The sequence below is a fragment of the Macaca fascicularis genome, chromosome 4 (genome assembly GCF_037993035.2).
Source record: "Macaca fascicularis isolate 582-1 chromosome 4, T2T-MFA8v1.1".
Lineage (NCBI taxonomy): Eukaryota > Metazoa > Chordata > Mammalia > Primates > Cercopithecidae > Macaca > Macaca fascicularis.
In genome coordinates, this window is record NC_088378.1 from 9,742,695 (window position 1) to 9,769,610 (window position 26,916).

Below are 26,916 nucleotides of genomic sequence, written 5' to 3' on the forward strand. Positions count from 1 at the left end.
CCTCTCTTTATAAGGGCACTAATCCCATCCTGAGGGCTCTTACTTGTGACCCAATCACCTGCAAAGGCCTCACCTCCTAATCCCACCACCTCGGCGATTAGGTTTCAACATAGGAATCCAGTGAGACAGAAACACTCGAACCATAGCCGTTGCGATGCCCAAGGCTCTGCCTATTGACAGGGTCTCCCCTCGCCATTCTCTTTCAACCGTAAAGAGGGTTACAGGATAGCGATGGTGCATTTTTGGCTTGCAGCCATATGTTAAGCTAACTCAATTGTGAACCAAGCTTGGATCCCTTGCTGTGTCATAGGGAATCCCCCCAGCCCTGCCATCACCACCGTGGGGCCATAATTGTGAGCCCAAGGAGAGGCAGTCACACCACAGTGTGGATGGCACGGGGGTCTGAGGCCCTGCTTGTGCAGCTCGCTCATGCACCATGGGCCTGCTTGGGCCTGGTTCTGGTCCTGGGTGCCGCACTTCTGTCTTATGACGGATTGCTGCACAGATACTCCAACTCCACAGGGCTCAGTAGCATGCCAGCGGCTCTTTTTCAAATGGTCCATTGTTCTCAACTGCTGAACCCCCAAAATCTTTACTGGGATGCTCTTACTGGCCCATGTGACCTCTTTTCCCTCCACAGACACCTGGAATCCACAGGGCCTGCCTGTGTGCACAGCCACAGAGACAGGGCGCTTGCGTGCCCCCTGGCCCTGCCCTTTGCTCCTCGGGGCCCCACTCAGCTTCCAGCACTCTCTCCCAACAGCGACAGGCTCCTCTCTGGCCACTGGCCGGAGGGATTCCAGCTCTAACTCCATTTTAGAGTTTGCTTCCTAGGACTGTCTGGGCACCAAGTGTCACAGGTTATAGGTTCCCAGGAAAACAGGCTCTGAGACTTGCAGGCAGGGGATGTCTCAGGGATGACTCAACAGCACCTTCAGGAAGAGAAGGAAGCAGGGTTGGGCAGAGGCGGAATCCACCTGCAGTGCGGTTGCCACAGAAGACTGAGGGGAGCCAGAGGTAGGAGGCTGGAGGTGGGCCCTTCACATCCACCCTCCACCACTGGGCGTGAGCTGTCCCACCACCGTGATGTGATGGTGTGACCTCATTCCCAAGGTGGTGGGGCTGGGAGCACAGCAGAGCACCCCCAAAAAGGGCCAAACCAGAGACCCATCAGGTGCCAGGAGTCCGGCCAGGGAATACAGAGGAGGGGACGGGCTTGAGGTAGGATCCGCAGAACTTGGCAGTGGATTAGAAGACAGGATGAGAGGTGACGGGTTAATGTTGATGCATGAATGTCTAGCTTGGAACGATGGTGGTGCCATTGGCTGGAAGAGGAGACAGAAACAAAAGCAGGATGTTCAGGGAGATACACGTTCCTTGTGGACATCTGAGCAGAGGGGTTCAGTGGGGAAAGGAGTGGATGCCTAGACCACCTCACAGGGGAATCTAGGCTGGAGCCAGTGATCAAGATGCGAGATTGACAATCTCCAACGAACTGCCCCTTACCCATGCTCCCCACCCCCACCCCACCTCTTCAGAGTTACAGTCCAGGAGAGGCTAGGAGGTGCACCTCCCTCCGTGGAGGACACTGAAGCAGCAGTGGCTCCGGGGAGCCGCGATCTTTTGATGTATTTTGCCCCAGCATCTCACCGCGGAGCTGTCTCTCAGTCATCGACTGCCTTCACACACAAGTGCAGTCCCAGTATTGGGAGATGGGTGTAATTTATTATTCCCGGAGATCTAGATCCCCGGTTATTTGGGAGCGTATCTTCTGAACTGCTTGTTGGTTTAAGTAAAGCAGGTTTGATGCCACTTCTCTTGAATCCGTGGCCCTGGACCCGCCGCCTAAGTGGATGTGCAGATGGTCTGGAATGGCTGTGACAGATCTCCATTAAAGCCAGCGCGTCCTTCGGGCTCGGCCTTGCACTGTGAAAAGCTGTCAGTGCCAGGACAGCACCAGACTCTCTGCAGTGCGTTTCCAAGGCACTCAGCTTGTGTGCGAAGGTTTGCTCTGGGGCAGCAGAAATGGCCCTTGGCAGGTCGTCAAAGGCCCAGTTTGATTTCCTCCTCTTCCAGGCAAGTTGCTCAAAGGCTCACAGCCTTTTCGTTGCCTGCCACTCGGGGCCAGTAAGATCTACCAAACTATAAATAATGAAATGAGTGTGTGTTTAGCCGTTCGTCAGTTGCAAAGTACTACAAAATGGTGAAACTTGGGGGTTTGGGTTTTTAAGGCTGAATGCTAAAAATGTCAGGCACTGTGGAGAGAGGAAAGGAAAGGAGAGGTAAGATTGGTTGGGATTAAAAGACAAGTGAAGGCATGCTTGCGTGTGCACACACACACTGGCACCGCATGCCTGCCCTTGGAGGCCGATCATGACCATGCAGACCTGGGGCTGGGGCTCTCCAAGCACACTCCTGTACTGCAGAAACCCTTCTTCTCTTCTGGACTGTCACTCCAGCATGGCAGGGCACTCCCTGGAGTGTCAGCTTCTGGCCAGGGGCGACCTCCCTCTGCAGGGTTCTCTCCACCCCCAGGAGTTCTTGAGGGACACAGCCTGCAGGTCCCCTGAGCTCTATCAGTGTGGAGGTTACGGCCTGCAGGTCCCCTGAGCTCTCTCACATGTAGGGGTCACGACCTGCAGGTCCCCTGTGCTCTCTCACCCGTGGGGGTCATGGCCTGCCGGTTCCCTGTGCTCTCTCACCTGCGGAGGTCACAGCCTGTGGGTTCCCTGAGTCTTCCATGTGCCCGGCCACAGGGCAGGCTCCCCCAGATGCCTGCCTGGCCTGACACATGGGATCCTCCCCTGAAAATGATGCTGTCCCAAAGGCTTTTGGATTCCAGAGGGGTTTTAGGATCCCAGCAGAGTTGGTAAAAAAAGGTCTGAATGTAAATTCCGAGCCTGATTTTGCAAGTCTATACCCTGTGTACTAGACTCCATAAACAAGCGGCTAGAACAAGTTCGCAATGTGGAAAATATTTTTATAGAAACCTATTATCACAGCTACATACCACACACACACACCACACATCCATCACACATGCCACGCACATAAACACACACATCACACATACATACCACACCTATACAATGCACACATCACACATATACACACACACATAACATGCACACCATGCATTACACACACCACAGACATGCACCACGCACCATTACAATACCACACAGCTATCATACACACATCACACACACCACAAACCCATCACACACACCACACAGCCATCACACACACCACACAGCCATCATACACACATCACACATACCACACACCCATCACACACACATCACACACACTACACACCCATCACACACACCACACAGTCATCACACACCCATCACACCACACACCTATCACACACACCACACACATGCACCACACACACATAAACATAACACACACCACATCCACATATACCACATATACACCTACCACACACTGTACACACACAAACATGCACACCATATGTTACACACACCACACACGTGCACCACATACACCACACACATACATACACACCACACACACTACACATACAGCATACACATATACACAACACACATACACACAGAACACACACAACACGCAGATACATAACACTGCACACACTCTCCACTCACACACACACTGCACACCCCACGGGCATTTGGATCTCCTCAAAAGAAAGCGCCCCTGGCAATTCTCTGCACCCCACTCAGTATCTGGAGGGAAGCAGCTGCAGTGCGCCTCTGATGCACCAGATGGCGCTAAACCCTTAAGGAAAATGCTGGATTTGGCCAGAAACAAAAATAAAATGACCTGGGGGAAAAGGGAGTGAACGCCACTTTGAAAGGCACCCCAGCCACGCCTGCATAGTGGCCCAGCCCACAACAGGCAGGAGGCAATCGAAGGACTGTGTCCCCCAGGAGCAGCATTTCTGAGAGGTGTGCAGATTTGAAAAGCTAACAGCTGGATCCTGGTCTCCATAAATCCTTCATTAAAAATGGGGCTGGCAGGGTGGACAAAAAAGTGTAGCACATTTAACTCATCACCCCTGCAAAGCACAGAGGTGTAGCACATTTAACTCATCACCCCTGCAAAGCACAGAGGGGTAGCACATTTAACTCATCACCCCTGCAAAGCACAGAGGGGTAGCACATTTAACTCAGCACCCCTGCAAAGCACAGAGGGGTAGCACATTTAACTCATCACCCCTGCAAAGCACAGAGGGGTAGCACATTTAACTCATCACCCCTGCAAAGCACAGAGGGGTAGCACATTTAACTCAGCACCCCTGCAAAGCACAGCGGTGTAGCACATTTAACTCACCACCCCTGCAAAGCAGAGGTGTAGCACATTTAACTCAGCACCCCTGCAAAGCAGAGGTGTAGCACATTTAACTCATCACCCCTGCAAAGCACAGAGAGGTGTAGCACATTTAACTCAGCACCCCTGCAAAGCACAGAGAGGTGTAGCACATTTAACTCAGCACCCCTGCAAAGCACAGCGGTGTAGCACATTTAACTCACCACCCCTGCAAAGCACAGAGGCGTAGTTCATTTAAACTCAGCACCCCTGTAAGCACAGAGGTATAGCACATTTAGGCCCAGCACTGTTGTTCTCCAGGGTTGCATTTACCTTCTTTCAGCAAGAACCAGGTGTTCCCACCCTTGTCTGAGGAATCCAAGACAAGCAGAGGGGACTTGAAGTCAAGCAGATCTAGTCTTTAACATGAGTTTCAGCCTAGCTGTGATGGCTAATTTTCTGTGTCAATGTAGCTGGGCCGCATAGCCCAGTCGTTGGATCCAGCACTAGTTGAGGTGTTGCTGTGAAGGTATTTTTGTAGGCGTAGTTAACATCTATACTCTGTTAACTTTGAGGTCAAGGACCGGCAGTTTAACAGATTCCTAGGTGATGCTGATGTGGCTAGCCTGCAGAGCTTTGGAGAACCACTGCTCGCGGAAGGTCTACATACACTGTGGTCAACAAAGACAGAGAGATCCTTTTTTCTTTTTTTTTTTTTTTTTTTTGAGACAGGGTCTCACTCTGTTGCCCAGGCTGGAGTGCAGCGGCAAGATCATAGGTCACTGAAGCCTGGAAATCCTGGGCTCCTGAGTAGCTGGGACTACAGGCATATGCTTCTGTTCTCTGCTAATCTTTAAAAAATATTTTTTTGTAGCGATGGGGTCTCGCTTTGTTGACCAGGCTGGTCTCGAATTCTTAGCTTCAAGTAATCCTCCCACCTTGGCCTCCCAAAGTGTGTGGCTGCCGGTGTGAGCCACTGCACTCGGTAGCGTAGAATTTTTCTCTTCTCTGGGAAACCGAGGTCTCTGCTCATCAGGCCTTCCATGGACTGGGTGAGGCCCACCCACATTATAGAGGGTCATCTCTATAGCTCCACAAGGCAGGGATTGTTGGCCTGCTATTTGTTTGTCATCTCTCTTGTTTACTGGGATGTATCCCCAGGGTCCAGGACAGTGCCTGGCACATCTTAGACACCCAACAAATGTTTCTTGAATGAAAATATTTCTGCATTCACTCTAGCAAAAATAATAGTCTACTTTGTGCCAGAATAACTATACTTTGCACAAAAGACAGGCTCTGTTGTCGGCTTTGATTCCCCCTTGCATCCTATTAGTGATGATTCCACATTCAGAATCCCATCTATGTGGATAATTGTGGTCACTGCTGACCTAAGCCAACCATGAGCTAGAGAATGTCATTATCAAAAATACAAATTAGCATATTTTCTAGCTCAAGTGTATATTTTTCCCATATGTCAACTTGTAACAATCGTTGAACACAAAGCACTTTTAAAATAAGCAGTAAAGGGTACCTATTAATAATTCTGCTACTTACCATTTATGCTGTTCCATTTCCCCCATTCATCCCAAAATAGGTTGATAGATATTACTTACTTCACTTCCCCTTTAGGAAGCAGTTAAGGCCCCACAGGGCAAGACTCTGTAAGATCTCGTCTGTGGCGCTTGGCACACATTCTACTCCTAGCAGAAATCACCACTGTTAGAATCATCGTCAAAAATGCCCTTCTGGGCCAGGCACGGTGGCTCACGCCTGTAATCCCAGCACTTTGGGAGGCCGAGGCAGGCAGATCACCTAAGGTCAGGAATTCGAGATCAGCCTGGCTAATGTGATGAAATCCCATCTCTACTAAAAATACAAAAATTAGCCACGTGGGGTGGTGCATGCCTGTAATCCCTACTACTCAGGAGGCTGAGGCATGAGAATCACTTGAACCCAGGAGGCAGAGGTTGTAGTGAGCCGATATTGTGTCACTGCACTCCAGCCTAGGTGACAGAGTAAAACCCCGTCTCAAAAATAAATAAATAAATAAAAACAAAGGCCCTTCTGAATTGCATTCTAAAGCATGGCTTGGGGAGTTTAGAGCTTAGTGGAGTAGCCTTGCATTGCTTAGAGTGTAGCCTTGTATTTCCCAGAACCCTTGGCTAGATACCCCATTAAATCCCAACACTCTGATGATTTCTTTAAAAAAAAAAAAAAAAAATAGGCAGGCACAGTGGCTCACACCTGTAAGCCAAGCACTTTGGGAGGCGGAGGCAGGTAGATCACCTGAGGTCAGGAGTTCAAAACTAGCCTGGCCAACATGGTGAAACCCCGTCTCTTTTCTCAGCGTCCCAAGTAACCGGGTGTGGTAGCAGGCACCGTAATCCCAGCTACTTGAGAGGCCGAGGCAGGAGAATCATTTGAACCTGGGAGGCGGGGGTTGCAGTGAGCAGAGATTGCGCCATTGCACTCCAGCCTGGGCAACAGGAGCAAAACAACGTCTCAAAAAAAATTAACAAAATATATTTAAATATATACATATGTACATATTCTCCAAAAAGAGGTAGTCATAAGACAATGTGAGAACACAAAACATGTTTTGGTGACACCCATTGCAAAGCAGTAACGTTAATTAGCTCAAGGCCCCTGGAAAATGATGCCATTTTCTTACTCACCAGCAGGAGGCGGGCTGCTCACACGCAGCAGTGCTCAACCGGCCCACCTGCTTGACTGTGAGCCAGGAAGGCTGCTGTCTGCAGAGGTGGAAGGTTTCAGTGTCTGTGAGAAGACAGGCGAGCACTGATGAGAAGGCTGACGTTTAAAAGCTGCCATTCACCTGAAAGCATTCATAGCTGAATTAAGCCAACTCTGTTTTCGTGATTAATGGCAATCTGCTCTTTTTTGGAAAATAGGCTTAAATTGATTTTTAGGATTAGAATATACTTGTCTAATTATTGGCTACACAGGTGTCACAAGTTTTTCTTAAAGCAGGAAAGATAACACATATGCAGTTCCTCAAGTTATTCTAGCTTCAATATATATCAGTGTGTCTCCTGGGCACTAATTCGGCTTTATTTTTGAGATGGAGTCTTGCTCTGTTGCCCAGGCTGGAGTACAGTGGCGAGATCTCAGCTCACTGCAAGCTCCACCTCCTGGGTTCATGTCATTCTCCTATCTCAACCTCCCCAGTAGCCGGGACAACAGGCGCCTGCCACCATGCCTGGCTAACTTTGTGTGTGTGTGTGTGTGTGTGTTTAGTAGAGATGGGGTTTCTTGATCTGCTCAAGAGACAGGCGGATGATGAGGTCAGGAGATGGAGACCATCCTGGCTAACACGGTGAAACCCCGTCTCTACTAAAAAATACAAAAAACTAGCCGGGCGAGGTGGCGGGCGCCTGCAGTTACTACATTCCATGATGTGGGCAGAGCCCTTGGAGTTCCTGCCCTTCTCAGCGTCACAGCTATTCCTGTGCTTCCTTTTTGTTTTTTATTTTTTTATTTTTGAGACGGAGTCTTGCTCTGTCGCCCAGGCTGGAGTGCAGTGGCGCGATCTCAGCTCACTGCAAGCTCCGCCTCCCGGGTTTACGCCATTCTCCTGCCTCAGCCTCCCAAGTAGCTGGGACAGAGCCCCTGCCACACAGTGCCCTTCCTTATGTAACAGAAGTGTCCTTAGTTTTCTTCTTCAAAGCCTTCCCCTCCTGGGCACCGGGATGCCGGACCCGCTGGCCACCCCTCCCTCTAACACCCTGCAGCTGTCACAGCACCATGCCTACACAGTTCTGTGTTAGCCCGTGCCGAGGTCTGAGTCATCAAATTAATGGGAAAATCAGCCCAAGTAGTGTTGGAGGAACAGAATGCCATGTCGTTCATTGGGAAAGGAATGCTGAAATTTGACTTCTAAGTTAGATAACAACTGCTTCATGCCCTGTGGAGGAATAAAACCATAACTTTTGAGCACATATTGTCTACCAGAAAAAAAAAAAAAAAAAAAAAAAAGACACACCTCATCAGTTTTCTACACCTTAACCCCTAACTCTGCAATCAAGGCCATGATCTACCTGGGCCCCTGTCAGTCCCAGGAGGTCAGAATGAACCCCACCCCGACTGTGAAAGAAAGTTACCCACTTTCAAAAAAGTTAGCCGGCTGTCCTGCTGGCTAAAAAACACTCCCGTAGCCTGGTACTGTTAAAACTTCAGACACGTTAAATTTAGCAGAGTTTAATTGAGCAAGAAAAAAACAAAAAAGCGATTCGTAAATTGGATAGCCTCCACAATTACAGCAGATTCAGAGACTCCAAGAGTGTCTCGTGGTCAGAACAAATTTATAGACGAAAAGCGAAGTGACGTACAGAAATCAGAAGTGAGGTACAGAAATAGCCGGGTTGGTTACAGGTTGGCGTTGGCCTTATGTGAACACAGTTCGAACACTCAGCAGTGTATGAGTGGCTGAAGCATGGCTGCTGGGATTGGCCAAGACCCAGCTATTGTTACAGATGCATACTCTAAAGTTAGGCTGTCAATCCTGTCTACCTATTAAGTTAGACACACTCCTAAGTTGGGTTTTCAGTCTTGCTAAGTTCGACCACAAGGACTCAAATACAGAAGTATAGAGTCCTTCTTAGGTCATACTTAGTTTGCTTTCACAGTACTAAAAACCATTTTGCGCTATCAGCATTTTGGTTCTTCCCTAGGGTTTGGGGTATTTTCTCTTCCCCGGGCTTTCTCTTCTGTCTCTGACCTTCAGTGTGGGCATCTCCATGTGGGGGTCCTTGACTCCTTGGCTCACATGAGCTCCGGTGTCCTGTGGGGTGGACATGAGGGTGCCTCTCCACCCACACTGCTGCCCATGGCTTGCAGGAACCCAAGCTCAGCCCAGCAAGCCTCAACCTCAGGCTGTAGATCTGGGGAGGTCTCTCTTCCTGGCTGCAAACTGCTGGCTTCTCACAGGATCTCCTCATAGTGGAAGACGCAAGAGAGCTCTCTGGGGTCCCTTTAATAAGGGCATGAATCCCTTCATAAGGGCTCCACCCTCATGACCTAATCACCTCCCAAAGGCCCCACCTCCCAATAGCATCACCTTGGTGGGTAGGATTTCAACATGTTGATCCCGGGAAGAAGTAACGTTGGCCCCAGTGCAGAGTCTGTGAAGGAAATGATAATGGTACATATCCTTGCAGGTGAAAACAGAAAGTGCTGCTCTCAGTTGTCTCTCTTCCAGTCTAGGGATCAAACCCTCCTAGCTACCTCCCTCTCCGCTGGGTGAACTGGCCCATCCAGTAGCTCAGTGCACACTAGTGTGGAAATGTTTACATGGGGAGTCTTTTGTAATCACTCCTAGGTATTAAGCTTGCAGTGCCCTGATTTGAAGGACGTTTGCTGCTGGAGGTGTTAGATCCAGAGCCCTTTTGGGAAATCCTAGTTGCTTTCTGGTGGGCCTACAAGTTACACTCTGCTTTGTGTGCTCTGGGGATCAGAAGTCAGAGAAAATTGGTATTTTGGGAAGCAATTATTTCTCTTCCTTTGCCATCATTTTAATCTTTCTTCCTGGAAAGAATTAAGCATATTAATATAAATTTGCAAGTTTCCAGTTCTTAATTCCCCTCCAGTAATGTGCTATTGACAGGCAGGAGGTTTCTGGAAGTTGAGCTCTGAATCTTTCTCTTGGGCTGACTGTAACATCCTTTGTTAGAATAAACATTGTATTCACCCAGTTGAAAATGCTCTTAACTTGGCAACATGTAACAAAGGCTTTAGGTGTACACACACCTGAGCCAGAAACTTCAGCCCCTGAATGCTCCTCCTGCAGACAAGGCCTCCCAGATAAGTGCTAAGACTCTAGAGTTTAGCAAGCCCTGCCCAGTGATAATCTGTCCACATAGGTTGTGAGTGCTGGGATATTTACAGTCATTTCTGCCATTTTGTTTTATACTTTCTATTACTTTCTACATTTCAATAGTTTTACTTCTTGCCTTTCTTTTGACTAACTCTTTTGTTTGCCTTTCCACTGTATTTTTCCTTGTTTAGAAGTAAATCGCTTTCTCTTTTATTTTATTGATTACCCTAGAATGTACACATATATTAATGTAAAAAACTCTAATGACCCTCTGCCTGAATCATGCCAGCACATTAGAATCATCCAGTTCTCACACTTCCGTACTATTCTTTTTTTTTTTTTTTTTTTTTTTTGAGACAAAGTCTCACTCCATTAGCCAGGCCGAAGTGTACTGGCACCATCTCGGCTCACTGCAATCTCCACCTTCCAGGTTCAAGCGATTCTCTGGCCTCAGTCTCTCGAGTAGCATGTGCACCACGCCCAGCTAATTTTTGTATTTTTAGTAGAGACGGGTTTTGTTATGTTGGCCAGGCTGATCTAGAACTCCTGACCTCAGGTGATCCACCCACCTTGGCCTCCCAAAGTGCTGGGATTACAGGCGTGAGCCACCACACCCAGCCTACTTGCATTTTTTCTTTTTTAAAACCAGCAAATTAAGCATCATTTACAGTTTTATATAATGAGTATTTCCTGTGACTTACCAAACATTACCCATTTTCTCTTCTCACAGTTTCTTCTTGCAACTCCTGGCTCCTTCTGGACTTTTCCTAATTCCATGTTTCTTTTTTTTTCTTTTTCTTTTTTTTTTTTTTTTGAGACAGAGTCTCGTTCTGTCACCTAGGCTGGAGTGCAGTGGCACGATCTTGGCTCACTGCAACCTCCGCCTCCCGAGTTCAAGCAATTCTCCTGCCTCAGCCTCCTGAGTAGCTGGGACTACAGGCGCCCACCACCATGCCCAGCTAATTTTTGTATTTTTAGTAGAGATGGCGTTTCACCATGTTGCTCAGGATGGTCTCAAACTCCTGACCTCGTGATCTGCCTGCCTCAGCCTCCCAAATCCATGTTTCTTTAGTGAACTTCTGTTGATGGGAAATGCTGTTTTTTATGACTGTGTTTTTATTTATGCTCATTCTTAAAAATTAATTTTGCTTGGATAGAATTCTAAGTGGGCTGGTATTTTCTGTCAGTGCTTTGAAGATACCATCACTGTCTGCCAGCACCCATGCATTGAGAAATCAGCTGGGGAAATAATTGTAACTTCTTTGTAGATAATTTTTTTTTTTTTTTTTTTGCCATTCTCTCCAAACACTGTTTCTCTCTCATGCTCTTTGTTATTTCCTTCTAGAACTCTAATTAGAAAAACATTGGACCTTCTCACCTTATCCCCCCATCTCTTAATCTCCTTTTCATATTTTTTACTTCTTGGCATTTTATGTAATTTCTTCAGCTCCATCTTTCAGTTCACAAATTCTCTCTTCATTTGTATCTAATTTGCTATGTAACTCATCAACTGAGTTTCTAATTTTAATTATTAGTGTTTCCTGTCCAGAAAAATGGACAAAACAAAGAAATTTGTTTCTTTTTCACATCTTCCTAGTTAATTGTGACAGTCTCTTATTCCATTATCATGACCTTTATTTATTTAAACATAACAAACATATTTCGTTTATACTCAGTTGGGTTTTTTTGAGACAAAGTCCCACTCCATCACTGGGGCTGGAATGCAGTGACAAAATCTCAGCGCACTGCAACCTCTGCCTCTCAGGTTCTTCTCTGGCCTCAGCCTCCCAAGTAGCTGGGACTACAGGTGCACGCCACCACGCTTGGCTAATTGTTGTGTTTTTAGCAGATACAAGGTTTCACCATGTTGGCCAGGCTGGTCTCGAACCCCCAGCCTCAAGTGATCCACCCGCCTCAGCCTCCCAAACTGCTGGGATTACAGGTGTGAGCCACTACACCTGGCCAGTACTCTGTCTCTGACCATTCCAATATCTACAACCTTTGCTGGTTAGATTCTGCAGTTTCTGTAATTCTGTGACTTTCACTCATGTAGCTAGTTTTCTCCTGTATTAGGTGACTTTTTAACTTTTTTATTGTGATCCCAGATTTCTTAGAATTTTATTTGTGTAATTTCTTTGAGGTTTGGCTTTTTTACATGCTGTGCACCACAAAAGATATTTTTGCTTCCGCTTGGTTCCAGGGTATACTGCCAATCTGGTAATATTTCAAATTAATTTTTGGCTTGAGGTTTTTTAAAGCTAATCAGATAGGATGAATTCTTTTCACCAACCCTCGTGTCCAAGGCCTGATGATTAGGAATGTTCAGAGAAATGTTTTCCAAACCTGCTGCATCACAGAACCCAGCCTGAGTGGTCTCAGCATGTATCTATCAATTCTCTCTTCTGGGCAGGCTTTCACCCTGGCTTCCTCCACTAAGAACGTCACCCTCAGGAGTCCAGGTCCTCTGTGTGTAGTAAAACTGGATTCTACCTCCCACCCTGCTTCAGCCAGAGGCTTTGTCTCCTGCCTGTGCCCTTAGGGCCTGGGATGACCTGGATGATGGGGACCCGGGACTAAGAAGATAGCCCCACAGCAAATGCCAGGCTCCTTCCTCCCAAACCAGGAGGATTTACTGTCTTTAAGGATTTCCTTTACCTTCCCACCCTATCAGCCACATGTTTATAAAAGATTTTTTTCCATATTTGATCCAGCATTTTTAGGTGTGTGGACCTGGGAGAAATTGCCCTTTGCATGCAGAATGCCATGTTTTGCTAAAAAATGGCATTTTGAAATTATTTTCTAATAAGTAAAATTGTATTTTTCTCCAATTTGTATGACTTGCCAACTTGCCACTAGCAAGCAGTTGTAAACCACTGCTACAGAGCTACAGACTCCTAGACCTGAAAAAGAATAGCAAGGAACATGAGGCAGGGGTGGCACTGGGGTGCACGTCGGTGGGGGGGATGGGTGTTTGCTACGTGTCACTGACATTTAGGACCACACGTGACTCTGGTGACTGGAAGATGCGTTGTGAAGACACATACCTAGTTACCAAGTTGTGAAATGGCCCTCACTAAACACAGCGCCCTCACTGGGCCTCTGCTGTGAGTGGATCTTAGCAAAGGAAACACTCATTCACCTACCGTTGCCTTCTAGCAGCTGACTCCGTGTTATTCTAACAAAGTATTCACAAATCACGTGACACCCTGGCAGTTATCAAAGCATGTTTCCTTCGTGCCCATGATGGCTCATTAACAGAAATGAAATTGGCTTCACCCAGTGACCAGCCCTAGGCAAAGCTTGTCTGTGGTGCCCCCACCACTGTCAGGGATGCACCCACATGCCCTTCCCATTTCACAGGGTCCTATTCTGGATGGCTGAAAGTTTAGTGCCTTCCTGGGCTGTGTCATTCATTCATTCCCTTGACTAAAATGCACTAAGCACCTGCTGTGTACCAGATGCTATGCCAGAAATGAGATGTGAGGATTTCTGAAGCGTGATCTTGTTCCTGGAAGAATTCACTTTCCACGGAAATAACAGAAACATGAGCACTAATTCCTAAAGACACTATTAAATGCGGCACAGTTATTCTCACCATGATACTTCATCCACAAAGATTCAAAAACTCTAACATTTCAAAAAGGTTTGGAATTCGAAAGTGAAATGACAACGTTTGGATTCATGTTTTTGGTGATGCTTCATCTTATCTGGGGATAATCCCCAAATGACTGGTCCTTAAGGTCACAGATGCCAACCACAACCAGCCCAGGACCTCTTGCTTCCACTCCCACCAGAAAACCTCCTTATACATGATGGTGCAGGCACCACCCAGCTCTCGGTGACATGAAAAAGGTCAGCAAACGTATTTAAAAGCTTGCCACACTGGACCTCCATACCCCCAATGCACAAGGCATTTCATCGAAGAGATGAGGACTGTGAGAGAGCGTAGGGAATGTTTCCAGAGTCGCCCCTCTGGGTGGAGCTGGGATTTGAACCAGACAGCCGGCTCCAGAGCCACAATCTTCACTCACAGCTCCCACTGCCCTCTCTGGCACATCGACTTCATTTCCTGTTTTTGCTCCTGTCTCTTCTGTGACAACATTTGGAGTTCCCCATTTGCCAGGTGCAAGGAAGGATAACAAGATGTAGAGCAAAGTTTAAAAGCAAAGAATCCGGAGTCACACAGATGCTCCCTCTTACCAGCTTTGGGCCATGTTTTCACCTGTCTAATCCTCGATGTGAAATAAAAACTAGACACTCACTTCACATCTGACGAAGTGTCTAATGAGAAGTGTATTTGAGCACTGATCACCTTGCCTGCATATTAAGCACCTGATAGGTGTTATTTATTACAATTATGCAAAACAACAGAATAGAGGAGCTCACACTACACAACCGAACAATCTCTTCCCCGCTCCAACGCATACGCCACATGCCAGGGACAGCATCCCCATCTGCCCAGTAGCTGTCTAGCATTTGTCAAGTGCATTGATATTTAGGCTTCTTGCCCGAAGGCACTCCTGTCTTCAAGAATTTCCTGTACCAGCGTACAGGGAACCTAAACCCTGATTCCAGTAACAGAAAGCTGAGATTAAATGCCTTTCCTCTTTGCTTACCCAGGCCTACAGAGTTGATGAAAGAGCCGCAGAGCAGGCTCGTTGGGAAGAAGCCTCCAAAGAAACCATCAAGAAAACCACGAAGCCCTGTCCCCGCTGCCATGTACCAGTGGAAAAAAATGGTGAGTCGGTGCTGAGCAGAGAATGAGGATGTCGTGGGCTCTTGGGGAGAATCATGCCAGTCAGGGATCCCAGGATTAAATGAGATGCTGTCTGAAGGTGCCTGGTGTGTTGGGTAACCCCTTGAGAAATGTTACCCATTATCATTATTATTATTGTTTTTGCTACACAGAAATATTTAATGAGTGAGTAGTTCCATGGCTATGTGAGGCACACAGTTAGCATTTATGTGGTTGGAAAGGGAATAAATATAGAAACTAGAACCAAGATATGGAAGGTGGTTGAGGATAAGTGGCAGTCAGGAGGCAGCTGTGGTTTCTCCATCCTCCCTGGTGAACCTTCCCCAGCACTGAGGCTGCACCATCTGACCCTGTTGTCTGCCAGCCGTCAGTCTGTAGCCTTCCCCAGCTTTGCAACATTATTCAAAATTAAACTCTCGTCTATATTTAAAGATCCCTGTGGCCTGCCCCTGATGACTCAGTATCAATGGGGGACTTCCTGCTGTCTATCCTGGACATGCCACTCAGGGCAAAGCCATCACAACCAGTGGTCAGAGAGCCTGTTCTCAATGCGATGCACTTGTATGTGTGCAAAAGGCAGAGTCAGCAGCGCTGTCACAGATGAGCGATGACATGAAGCCAGCTGCAGCCTCTCCCAGCTTCTCCTCAATGAGCATCAGCAATGCCCTGGCTGGCAGGTTGCCCAGAGCTGACTTGCGGGAGGGAAGCCCGGCCATCCTAGGATGGGCACTCAAGCCTCTCTCTTTTCAGTTGTGCCCTTCGGGAAGTCTTCATTAATGCAAACAAGAGTGTGCTTGAACACATCCCAGAGCCGCAGGTGCTGGCTTAGCTCAGTCCAAATCCTTAGTGCTGGATCAGTGGCTTCCTGCAGAGAAAATAAAGAATTTACCCAGCATGTCCTTATTATTCCGTTGCATGCAGCAATGCTCCTAGAAAATGCAGGGATTGGCATGCACCTATAAAGAGCAGAAGGCATCGATGGGATAGAAGGAAAGAGCTTCTCTAGTTTCCACCGCCACTCACTGGTTAGCAGGTTGCACTGGGAAATGGGAGGGAAAGAACACGGAAGGGCCCTTCCCAGGAGAAGACGTATGATGGTTTGGGATCACAGGCCTGGTATTTCACTGACAAGGGTGTAACGCACAGAGATTAGACAGTCTTGATCTGTCGCCCAGGCTGGGGTGCAATGGCGCGATCTCGGCTCATTGCAACCTCCACCTCCCGAATTCAAGAGATTCTCCTGCCTCAGCTTCCCAAGTAGCTGGGACTACAGGTATATGCCAACACGCCCAGCTAATTTTTGGATTTTTTAGTAGAGATGGGGTTTCACTCTATGTCGGCCAAGTTGGTCTCGAACTCCTGATCTCAGGTGATCTACCCGCCTTGGCCTCCCAAAGTGTGAGCCACCGTGCACGGCCTTAATTTTTTGTTTGTTTTGTTTTTTAATAATGATTCTCAAGGTTGGTGAGGACATCATAAGTTAGCGTAACTTTTCTGGAAACCACTTTGGCAATACATATATAAAGACTTTATATTATTTGACCCAATAATTCTACCTCTGAAAATCTATCCTAAAGAAATAACCTGAAATATATAATATACAAACACCCCCCCCACCCCCACACACATTTTAGGAAAAAAGGTGCCAACTGCAGCATTATTTATAGTATAGTAAACTCAAAATCATCTAAATGTCTAATGGCTTCAGTATGAGAAAGATTGGTTTATTTTTTGATAAATCCATGGTAAAGCATCACACAGCCCCACATTGCAGTCTTGCAGGAGTTAGGACTCTGCCATGGACTGTGGCTGTGTGAGCACCAGTTTCCTCACTCATAAGATGGATTTCAATGGGACTTCCTCACAGGATGGGCAGGAGGAGCACACGGATACGTGTGCTGGTTCGTGTGGATGAAGAAGTTATGAAGGCATGGCGGAAAGGTTTACATCCATCCTAAGTGAGAAATCAGAATTTCAAAGCAAGTGGTACATGATGTCAGTTTGGAAATAAGTGTATATATGGGAAGAAATAGAATCAGAAGAAAAAGACTGGAAGCAAGATGTTACCATGTCATAGTGAGTAGCTCTAGGCATGATAGGATCAAAGAGGACTTTATTTCTTTGTGTGCTTTTCTGTAATAAACATGTGTGTTGTATAACCTTAGAGAAACAATTGGTAAAAATCAGCCAGGTCTCTGTCTTCAGTGGGGCTCCTTAAACACCCACCCATGCTCCCTCTTCTGGCAGGCTTCACAGGCACGGCAGGTGGAGAATTTACCCAGTGGGTCTAGAGTCCATACCTTAGTGGCCTCCTCGTTAGCCCAGGCTCTGGTGGTGGCAGTTTGCAAGATAAGACGTGGTCAGTGAGGCTGGGTGTGGTGGCTCACACCGGTAATCCCAGCACTTTGGGAGGCCAAGGCAGGTGGATCACCTGAGGTCAGGAGTTCGAGACCAACCTGGCCAACATGGGGAAACCCTGTCTCCACTAAAAATAGAGAAGTTAGCTGGGCATGGTGGTGCATGCCTGTAGTCCCAACTACTTGGGAAACTGAGGCAGGAGAATTACTTGAACCTGGGAGGCAGAATGTGCAGTGAGCTGAGATCACGCCATTGCACCCCAGCCTGAGCGACGGAGCGAGACTCTGTCTCCAAAAAAAAAAAAAAAAAAAAAGGAAGTGGTCAGCGAGCCTGGACCTGTTGCTTTCTGTTTCTCTCCTGCGTGGTTGTTTGGTTCAGCACTTACTATCAGCTTGTGGGGACACCTGAGACACTTCGCCTTTGTGACACATAACACAGTCTTGTGGCCTTAAATACTATCCCTGTACTGATGGCTCCCAAATCTACACCCCACCCTCATCTCATCCCCGGGTCCAACTCAAATAGCCAGCTGCTTCCTTAATGTCTCCACTGATTGTTCAATGGACAGCTCAAATTTTACAAAGCAGAGTGCTAGCTGCTCCTAGAAAACCTTTTCCTCTAGAGTGCACCCCACCTCAGTCAACAGCACCGCCCAGTTCCTCAAGCCACTAAGCTAAAGCTCATCCTTCATTCTACCCATTTCCTTACGCCCCAGTCACCACGGCCTTCCCCGTGCTCTGATCCAGCATCTGCCCAGCTCTGACTCCACATCCCCAGCCAGTGCCGTGCTTGCCCACCTCCTCTTCCAAGTACCGCCTCCCAAAGGGGCTCTTGCCTCCACTCTCGCATATTTACGATCCATCCTCTACATAGACGCGTAGACTTCTCAAAGGCAAGGTGAGTCCTGCCCTTCTCCCCGGGGGTCCCCACTGACATTGTAACCACACGGGTCCCACTCCCACTCCCTCAGTCCTCCCCAGGACACTTCTGTGTCGTCATTGCCCATGGGTGGCTCCTTCCTGTCTTTCAGATCTCAGCCCAGCTGACCTCTTCTCAGTGAGACCGCCCCTTACCACCCTGCCAAAGACCCCTGCCCTCCTGTGGGGGGCGCTGTCAGCACCATCCGACCTCTGGAGGGGGAAGCACTGCCATTTCCTCTGCGGGGGGCCTGCCTGCGGATGGCCTTGAGCTCTCTGGGCAATCACCTCTGCCAAGAGAGTTAGTTCTGGCTCCCTCCCCTTCCCCAGAGAGCTCCTGTCCCATGACTGCTGCTTGGAGGTGGTCATAATACCCAACCCACTAACCAAATTCAGGACCACCCTGAGAGCTGCCCCAGCCCTGGAGCTCCTGGGCATCAGCTGAGGCCTCTCAGGCTGTGCCTGAGCTGGGCTTCTCCTCTGCCCAGCCTGCCTTCCTCCCTTTCCATCTCAGCATCTGCTTCCCCCTTTAACCAACGAGTCCCACCCACCAGTTTAATAATAATTTCATAGCACCACCTCCTTCCCAGATCATTGCTTAATTTGTTCATTTACATGTTTGCTGTCTGTCGCCGTTTAGAACATAAGCCGATGAGATCAGGGACCTTGACTGTCTAGGCTCCAATCGCAGAAGAGTGCCTGGACAATAAATATTTGCCGAATTAAAACTTAGCTTGTAAGCCGGGTGCAGTGACTCACACCTGTAATCCCAGCATTTTGGGAAGCCAAGGCTGGCAGATCACTTGAGTTCAAGAGTTCAAGACCAGCCTGGCTAACATTGTGAAACTCTGTCTCTAGTAAAAATACAAAAAAAAAAAAAAATAGCTCGGTGTGGTGGCAGGCACCTGTGATCCCAGCTACTCGGGAGGCTGAGACACAAGAATCGATTGAACCCAGGAGGTGGAGGTTGCAGTGAGCCAAGATTGCACCACTGCACTTCAGCCTGGGTGACAGAGTGAGACTCCGTCTCAAAAAAAAAATAAATAAAACACAAACAAACAAAAACTTAGCTTTTAAACAGTTTAGAGATAGACACATAAACAGATCTCTTTAATAAAATAATATAGGGAAGAAAGCTATCAGGGCACACAGACCCAGAGGAGGCTTCCCGGAAGAGATGATACCAGTGAAGAATTGAAGAATGGGCAGATATGAGCAAGGCAAGGAGGAGCAAGAGGAGGCGTCCTACGCCCCAGGACTGCATGAGCAAAGACACCGGTGTGCAGGACCCAGTGTGTGGAGGCAGCCCCTGCTGCTGGTGTTCCAGGTACCACCCACACGAGCCTCAGCTGAAGCAGTGGGTAGGATGCAGAATGTAGGTCCCCGAACTGCAGGTTTGGGGCTTGGACTTGATCCTGTGAGGCAGGGAGATATTCTATGGTGAGAAGCAGGAAAATTATTCATCAGATCTGCTCTGGACTCAGAACACGCCGGCGCCTCCAAAGATGGAGTTGTAGGAGTCATATGGTTCGTGACTGTAAGAAAGTTTCTCCCCGTCGGGCTATTTCTTGGAAATATTGCGATGTACTATAAATGAAAGCACTAATTTTTTACCTCCAAATTTTTAACTTACAAATGGAAAAGCTGAGACTTGAAGCTTATTAGCGATGGCCTAAACTGTTTAAAAGTGCATCACTATAACTGAAACAAGACATAGACTCTATGACCAAGGATGTTACCTGGTTCTCACCAAGGTTTATGGCCTGTTACATACTCAGTTGTGTTTCAGGAATGCCCTTCATCCCTCAGAGAAGCTGAATGATAATGCAAGGAATTTCCATTTTAAGCACAGGCTAAACCCTGGTACTTTCTCCTATAATCCCCTCCAGTCTCCAGAAATGTCTTCACTTCCATCTCAAGCAGATGAGATTCTGGCTCCATTCCCTGACTGAGCGTGTGGTGCTCCTTAAATTTGCCTTCAGGTTGTTCAGGGACTTCCACGCTCTCATTAAATCTAATGGAAGAATTGCTGGCCAGAGCCACAATGTCGAGTGCCTGGCATAGGCTGAGCTTTTCATGGTTTGAGTGTCCATCTGCAGACAGAACTCACTACAAAGGAAGCCACATTCCCTTCATGTCTATATCCACAAATCTGCATGAAGTTTCAGTGGCTTCCTGTATGCATTTACTTTGAAGCTGGCAAAGCTTTTAGAATTGTGGTCCTCCATGCTCCTTCATGGCCTGGGGTCTAGCTCTATGGCCTTGTGTATATTAAGCACTCGGGAGGAAAGAAAGTGAATCACGTGAATATCCTCTCTTCCCATTTCCATTCTTACTGTACCAGGCCATTGTAATTCTAGCTTCTGTAACAAGATATTATTTACAATGCGAGTATCCCAGATTCATTAAATGCTTGGTATTAATTTTTGGCATTCCGTCTCAGTGTAGAACAAACAACATGCTTCTTCTATTCTCTCATTCAATAACAACAGTCAGCACAGAAGATTTCTGTGACGGAATGTGCGGGGGTTTTTCCCCATGCAGCAAGCAAGCAATCAGTTCTGCAGTGCACCCCGGGGGAGTGTCCTGCTCTTCAACCCTGGCGCTGTCTACCAGGAAATAGTGTCTGATCCCTCAGGCTGGGGGCTCAGTCCCACAGGACTGCCAGACACCGGTCGCAAGTCTGGGCTTCCGGAACTTCTGATCGACCGACTTCAAATTGGGATTCCCATGACTCCTTCTTTGGGTTCTGCTATTTGCTACAGTGGCTCACAGAACCCAGGGAAACACATTTACCAGTTTATCATAAAGGACATTACAAAAGATACAGATAAAGAGATGCAGAGGGCGAGGTATGGGGGAAGGGTGGCGGAGCTTCCAAGCCTTCCCTGGGTGCCCTGCCCAGAAACCTCCATGTGTTCAACAAACCCTGTCCTCTGGGGCCCTCTGTGGAGACTTCCTGGAATAGGCATGATGGAAGCATGGACAGACGTGTTGAAATGCGATGGGACAGAAAGGCTTTGATCTCAGGGTAATAGATGGAGTGGGGAAACCCTGCAAGGCCTGCTGGTCTAGATTCTTCTTGGCCTCTCTGTGCAGCATTCCTTCCTCCAGGGGATGGACAGGACTCTTTCTGAAATCCGGGTCTTATAACCCACAGTCAGAACAGCAGCGGAAGGTTCCAGTCCTGCCCTGGGCTGGTAAAAGGAGGTCAAGGAAAGGTCAGAGGGAGAGATTCTCTTTTCTGAGGCCTGTTTCTGAGGCCTGAATTGTCCCAACATTATAACAAAAGACCGTAACAAGAGCTATGGGAGTTGTGAGTTAGGGACTGTGTATGAAAAACACATCTATCAGCCAGGCATGGTGGCTCATGCCTGTAATCCCAGCACTTTGGGAGGCCAAGGTGGGCAGATCACGAGGTCAGGAGTTTGAGACCAGCCTGGTCAACATGGTGAAACCCCGTCTCTACTAAAAATATAAAAAGTAGCCAGGCGTGGTGGCAGGTGCCTGTAATTCCAACTACTCGGGAGGCTGAGGAAGGAGAATCGCTTGAACCCGGGAGGCGGAGATGGCAGTGAGCCCAGATTGTGTCCCGTACTCCAGCCTGGGCGACAGAGCAAGACTCCGTCTCAAAAAAATATAAATAAATAAATACACACACACACACTCTCTCTTCATATATATTTATGTTTATATATGCTTATTTATATTAAATATCACAATAGGAAACTTTCTTACCCTTTCATTTAGAATTGCTTTAACAGTTCATTAAGTTTTAATGTATTGCTCAATAATTTTGATTGAATATATTTTACGATACATGATATAATAATGATATATTTATGATATGATAAAATATTATATTTTAGAGAAACAAGTGGTTTTATAATGTCACACCATGTAACATATTATTTACATCATAAATATACAACCATTCAATATGTGCTAAAAATGGCACAAACCTAAGTGGAAAGTATGAAGGTAAAAGTGTTGTAAGTTTTCTCCTTTATTTTCCACACATCTGTAATTTATGATCTTTAAAGCAAGCCAGAAAGAATTAGGAAAACAGGGGATTTTACATGTAGGCAAGTTATCTTAAAATAAATGCCTATTCTTATATATTCATAAATATTTTAAATTAGTGTAAGTTCTCGTGCCAGGTTTCTAATAATAAAAGTGAGATAGCACCAAAGCAATTACTTGGAAAATTTGGCAGGAAAAAAATCAATTAAGATAATTGGTAAGAGTGAGTAATGGAGCACCTTCAACACTAGGGAGGATTCAAGTCAAGAAACTGCATTTGCTGGGGTTATCCAGGAAATTTGGACAGAAGCAGTTCTCTGTACATCCTCATACAATCACTTCCTCCTCCCTTCAGTTCCCCGATGGCGACTGAAGCAGGGGTGTCTGCGCTCCAAAAACTCATGGAATCTATGTTTGACAACTGAGGAAGGTGAATAATTCCAAAATAAGTCCCAAGATAAGGGACTTTTCCTCTCATGCTGAAAAGAACCCGTTCTGTGAAAGAAGGGACATTGGAATCACACAGACCTTGGTGAAATCATTGTCTTCACCATTTAAAAGTGCTTCACCTTGGGGAAATTCTATAGCAGAATGATGCTCTGATCTCAAAGGGCTTTGGTAAGCGAACGAGATAAGATACGTAGAATACCTAGCATTGTTGGTAACTTCCTTTCTATCCCTCTCATCTTAATTAAAATTTTGGATAGCATTAAGGAACATATTCCCTATTAAAAATAATATGCTGGCTGGGTGCAGTGGCTCACGCCTGTAATCCCAGCACTTTGGGAGGCAGAGGTGGGAGGATCACCTGAGGTCAGGAGTTCGAGACCAGCCTGGCCAACATGGTGAAACCCTGTTTCTACTAAAAATACAAAAATTAGCTGGGCGTGGTGGTGGGCACCTGTAATCCTAGCTACTCAGGAGGCTGAGACCAGAGAATCACTTGAACCTGGGAGGTGGAGGTTGCAGTGAGCCGAGATCACACTACTGCACTCCAGTCTAGAGGACAAGACTGCAAAACTCTGTCTCAAAAAAAAAAAAAAAGAAAGAAATAATAATAATTATAATATGCTATCCCAGTTCCTGTTTTATGAATTTGGCCAAACCAAGTAAGTAGCACTATAGAAAGAGCAAAAATAAGTCAAAATACATTTAAATTATTATACATTATATTGTTATATCAAATTTTATTAATTAATATATTTAAATATAAATATATTATTTTTAATATATTCACATATAAATATATTGATATTTTAAATATAAATATATTAATATTTAAATATATTTAAATATAAATATATTAATGTTTAAATATAATTAAATATAAATATATTGGTGTTTTAAATATATTAATATTTAAATATATTTAAATGAGGAATTGACCCCTATCTGTGAAACTTGAAGCATTCGTCTCTAAATCACCTTTCAGGAGAATAAAGTCAGATTTACAAATAAAATGTGTTACCGACAAAAGTGACATGCTTCAATTTCATTCATTTCTTAATGAATATCATCACTTTAGAGCTGCTCTATTGTACTTTCTAATTTTTTTCCCTCAGTTCAGTTTCTCTCTGCCCTTGTATTGCTTGTTATTATTCACTTAGAAAGTGATGTCTAGGCTAGCGTGTTGGTTTGGGAATGTGTGTTTTCCAGGTATTTGCTGCGAACCCACCACACCTTTGTTTTCTCCCCACAACAGGAGGCTGCATGCACATGAAGTGTCCGCAGCCCCAGTGCAGGCTCGAGTGGTGCTGGAACTGTGGCTGCGAGTGGAACCGCGTCTGCATGGGGGACCACTGGTTTGACGTGTAGCCAGGGCAGCCAGGCACCCCATCGCCCCATCCTGGGGGAGCATACACAGTGTCCTACCTTCATTTGCTAATTCTCTTTTCAGACACACACACACACACACACACATACACACACACACACTTCAAGTTTTTTTCAAAGTCCAACTACAGCCAAATTACAGCAGAACCTCCTAGATCCCTTTCACTATGTCCATGAAACACAGCAGAGCAAAATTACAGAAGAAGCTCCTGAATCCCTTTCAGTTTGTCCACACAAAACAGCAGAGCCGTCTGTGACACCAGCAAGAGGTGCTCTCAGCCTCAGGATGACACAAATCCCGGAGCACAGATTCAAGTGCAATCCATGTATCTCGTATGGGTCATTCTCACCTGAATTCAAGTCAGGCAGAATGAGTAGCTGGAGAGAGAGTTCTCGCGTTTAATATCCTGCGTTTTACCTTCAGTAAACACCGTGAAGATGGCATTGACAAGGTGTTTCTCTGTAAAATGAACTGCAGTGGGTTCTCAACTAGATTCATGGCTTTAACAGTAATGTTCTTATTTAAATTTTCAGAAAGCATCTATTCCCAAAGAACCACAGGCAATAGCCAAAAAAATGTGTTTATCCTTAAGAATTCTATCTCTATAAATTGCATTAATGAAATGCCAACTATGCATAAATCAACTTGTCAACTAAGTGAGAAATTATGAAAGTTAATTTGAATGTTGAATGTTTGAATTACAGGGAAGAAATCAAGTTAATGTACTTTCCTTCAATTTCATGATTTGCAACTTCAGAAAGAAATCGTTTTTCTGAAAGTATTACCAAAAAATCTATAGTTTGATTTTGAGTATTCATTTTGCAGCTTGGAGATTTTGCTAATACATTTGACTCCTCTGTAAATTTCATGGATAATGTGCCTATAAAGGAGACATGTTTAGAAATGATTTCAAAATGATATTCAATCTGAACAAAAGTGAACATTATTAAACCAGAATCTTTAAAGTGGAGCCTTTCCAGAACTACTGAAATGAAGGCGTGCCGGACTCTCTCCATTAGAAGGGTTTATGACCCTTTGGCACACCCTCTCTGTCCAATCTGCAAGTCCCAGGGAGCTCTGCACACCCAGGGGTTCCCCAGGAGAGACCTTCTCTTAGGACAGTAAACTCACTAGAATATTCCTTATGTTGACATGGACTGGATTTCAGTTCGATCAAACTTTCAGCTTTTTTTTCAGCCATTCACAGCACAATCAAAAGATTAACAACACGACATGCGGTAAACCTCATGTTCTTACGCACACTACGCAGAAGAGAGAGCACAACCACTATCTTTTGTTCTACTTGTATTGTCTGACTTCTCAGGAAGATCGTGAACATAACTGAGGGCATGAGTATCACTAGCGCATGGAGGCCTTTTTGGATTTAGAGACTCTGTAAATTCTGAAATCGGCAACAGGGCCTCTGTTTTTAGAGGTAGCACCTGAAATCCTTGCTGGAGGAAAGAGAGGGGATGAACTCAAATTTTCCACATTCCGGGACACCTGTCCCGCTTTTCCTAACTGCCTGAGATAATCCATTTCTTCCAGCCACCCGGGACAGTCCTGTCCTCTCAGACGCCCTGCACTGAGGACAGACTGGGCTCTGCGGCAGCCACATCAGCATCCACAGCTTCATGTGGCTACACTGTCTGAAGATCTGCCGACTCCAGCATGGCCCCATGGTGACAACAGACCTGCGACAGGAAGCCCAAAGCTCACATCGAAATGGTAGAGAGATCAAAGTCTCTATCGTAAGGGAAAAAAAGAGAGGTCGCAGGCTTGAGCCCCGGCAGCCAGTGGCTTGTGTCCACACGGAGTCCAGACCCTGATCAGGCCCTGACTTAGTGTCGCTGGCAATCCCACTAAATTGCAGTTCCTTACACTGGCCCGATGCAACAAATCAGGTGGCTCCCTTCTGTCACAGGGACCACACAGTGTTTCCCATCATCCATAGCTTTCTTCCTGATGATGTTTGCATGATTGCGCCTTCCCAGCCTGCATGCTGCATTGGGCTTGCAGTGCCTGAACAAGGTTTGCTCCCAAGAGCTCAGGCACCCTAGGAACCCCTGTTAGACTATTAGACTGTCCAGCTTGGTCTCCTTCCCTTTCTTGGTGGTGGTCTTTTCCCTTTCCAGAATAGAACAGTGATTCTTAAAATAAGTTCGAGCAGGCTGGGCACGGTGGCTCATGCCTGTAATCCCAGCACTTTGGGAGGCTGAGGTGGGTGGATCACGAGGTCAGGAGTTCAAGACCAGCCTGGCCAAGACAGCGAAACCCCATCTCTACTAAAAATACAAAGTTAGCTGGGCGTGGTGGCAGGCGCCTGTAATCCCAGCTTCTCGGGAGGCTGAGGCAGGAGAATCACTTGAACCCGGGGGGCAGAGGTTGCAGTGAGCCGAGATCACGCCACTGAACTCCAGCCTGGGCAACAGAGTGAGACTCTGTCTCAAAAAAAGCAAAATCAGCATCCACTACACATGAAAACGAATCACAGTATTATTTGCACAGGAAGGGTGTAACAAAATATGAATGTATCAAAAAATAGAAATAAAGTCTTTGCAGAAAAAATCTATTTTCTCTGACATGTGTTGAGATTATCTGACAACTCTAAGATTGTACTTAAATTGTCAATAAAAGCATCAAAAGAGCTTCTGAGTCCTGTCTTTGAAGATACATTTTCAATCGATGTGAAGGGTGAGGGAGGGAATCACAGGCTGTGTTACTCCATGGACCTCACTTTTGGCCTGGAGGAATTGCCTGGTGATGAAATGGCCATTTTCATATCGACTCCAAGCTCCAGATTAACCCTGGCTGTTTCTCTTTGTTAAATAAGAGCAGTTTGTTAAGGCTATCAAAATTTGAAAGGGTTCCAAAAAGCAAACCCTCATTCAAAACA

The 26,916-nt window shown here is 46.3% G+C and overlaps 1 protein-coding gene across 8 annotated transcripts in view; it reads left to right on the forward strand.

The window, feature by feature from the left end:
* PRKN (parkin RBR E3 ubiquitin protein ligase) overlaps positions 1–26,665 on the forward strand; it is a 1,364,839-nt gene extending 1,338,174 nt beyond the window's left edge. For 4 of the 8 annotated variants that reach the window (XM_065543170.2, XM_065543171.2, XM_065543172.2 and 1 more), the window contains 3 exons: positions 14,753–14,870; positions 22,542–22,616; positions 23,889–26,665. In XM_065543170.2, the coding sequence (XP_065399242.1) occupies positions 14,753–14,870; positions 22,542–22,616; positions 23,889–24,001 (306 nt within the window). In that variant the 3' untranslated portion in view covers positions 24,002–26,665. The remainder of the gene's footprint in view (positions 1–14,752; positions 14,871–22,541; positions 22,617–23,888) is intronic. The other 4 variants (XM_045390376.3, XM_074036783.1, XM_074036784.1 and 1 more) reach the window with 2 other exon arrangements.
* Positions 26,666–26,916: the final 251 nt, after the last annotated feature.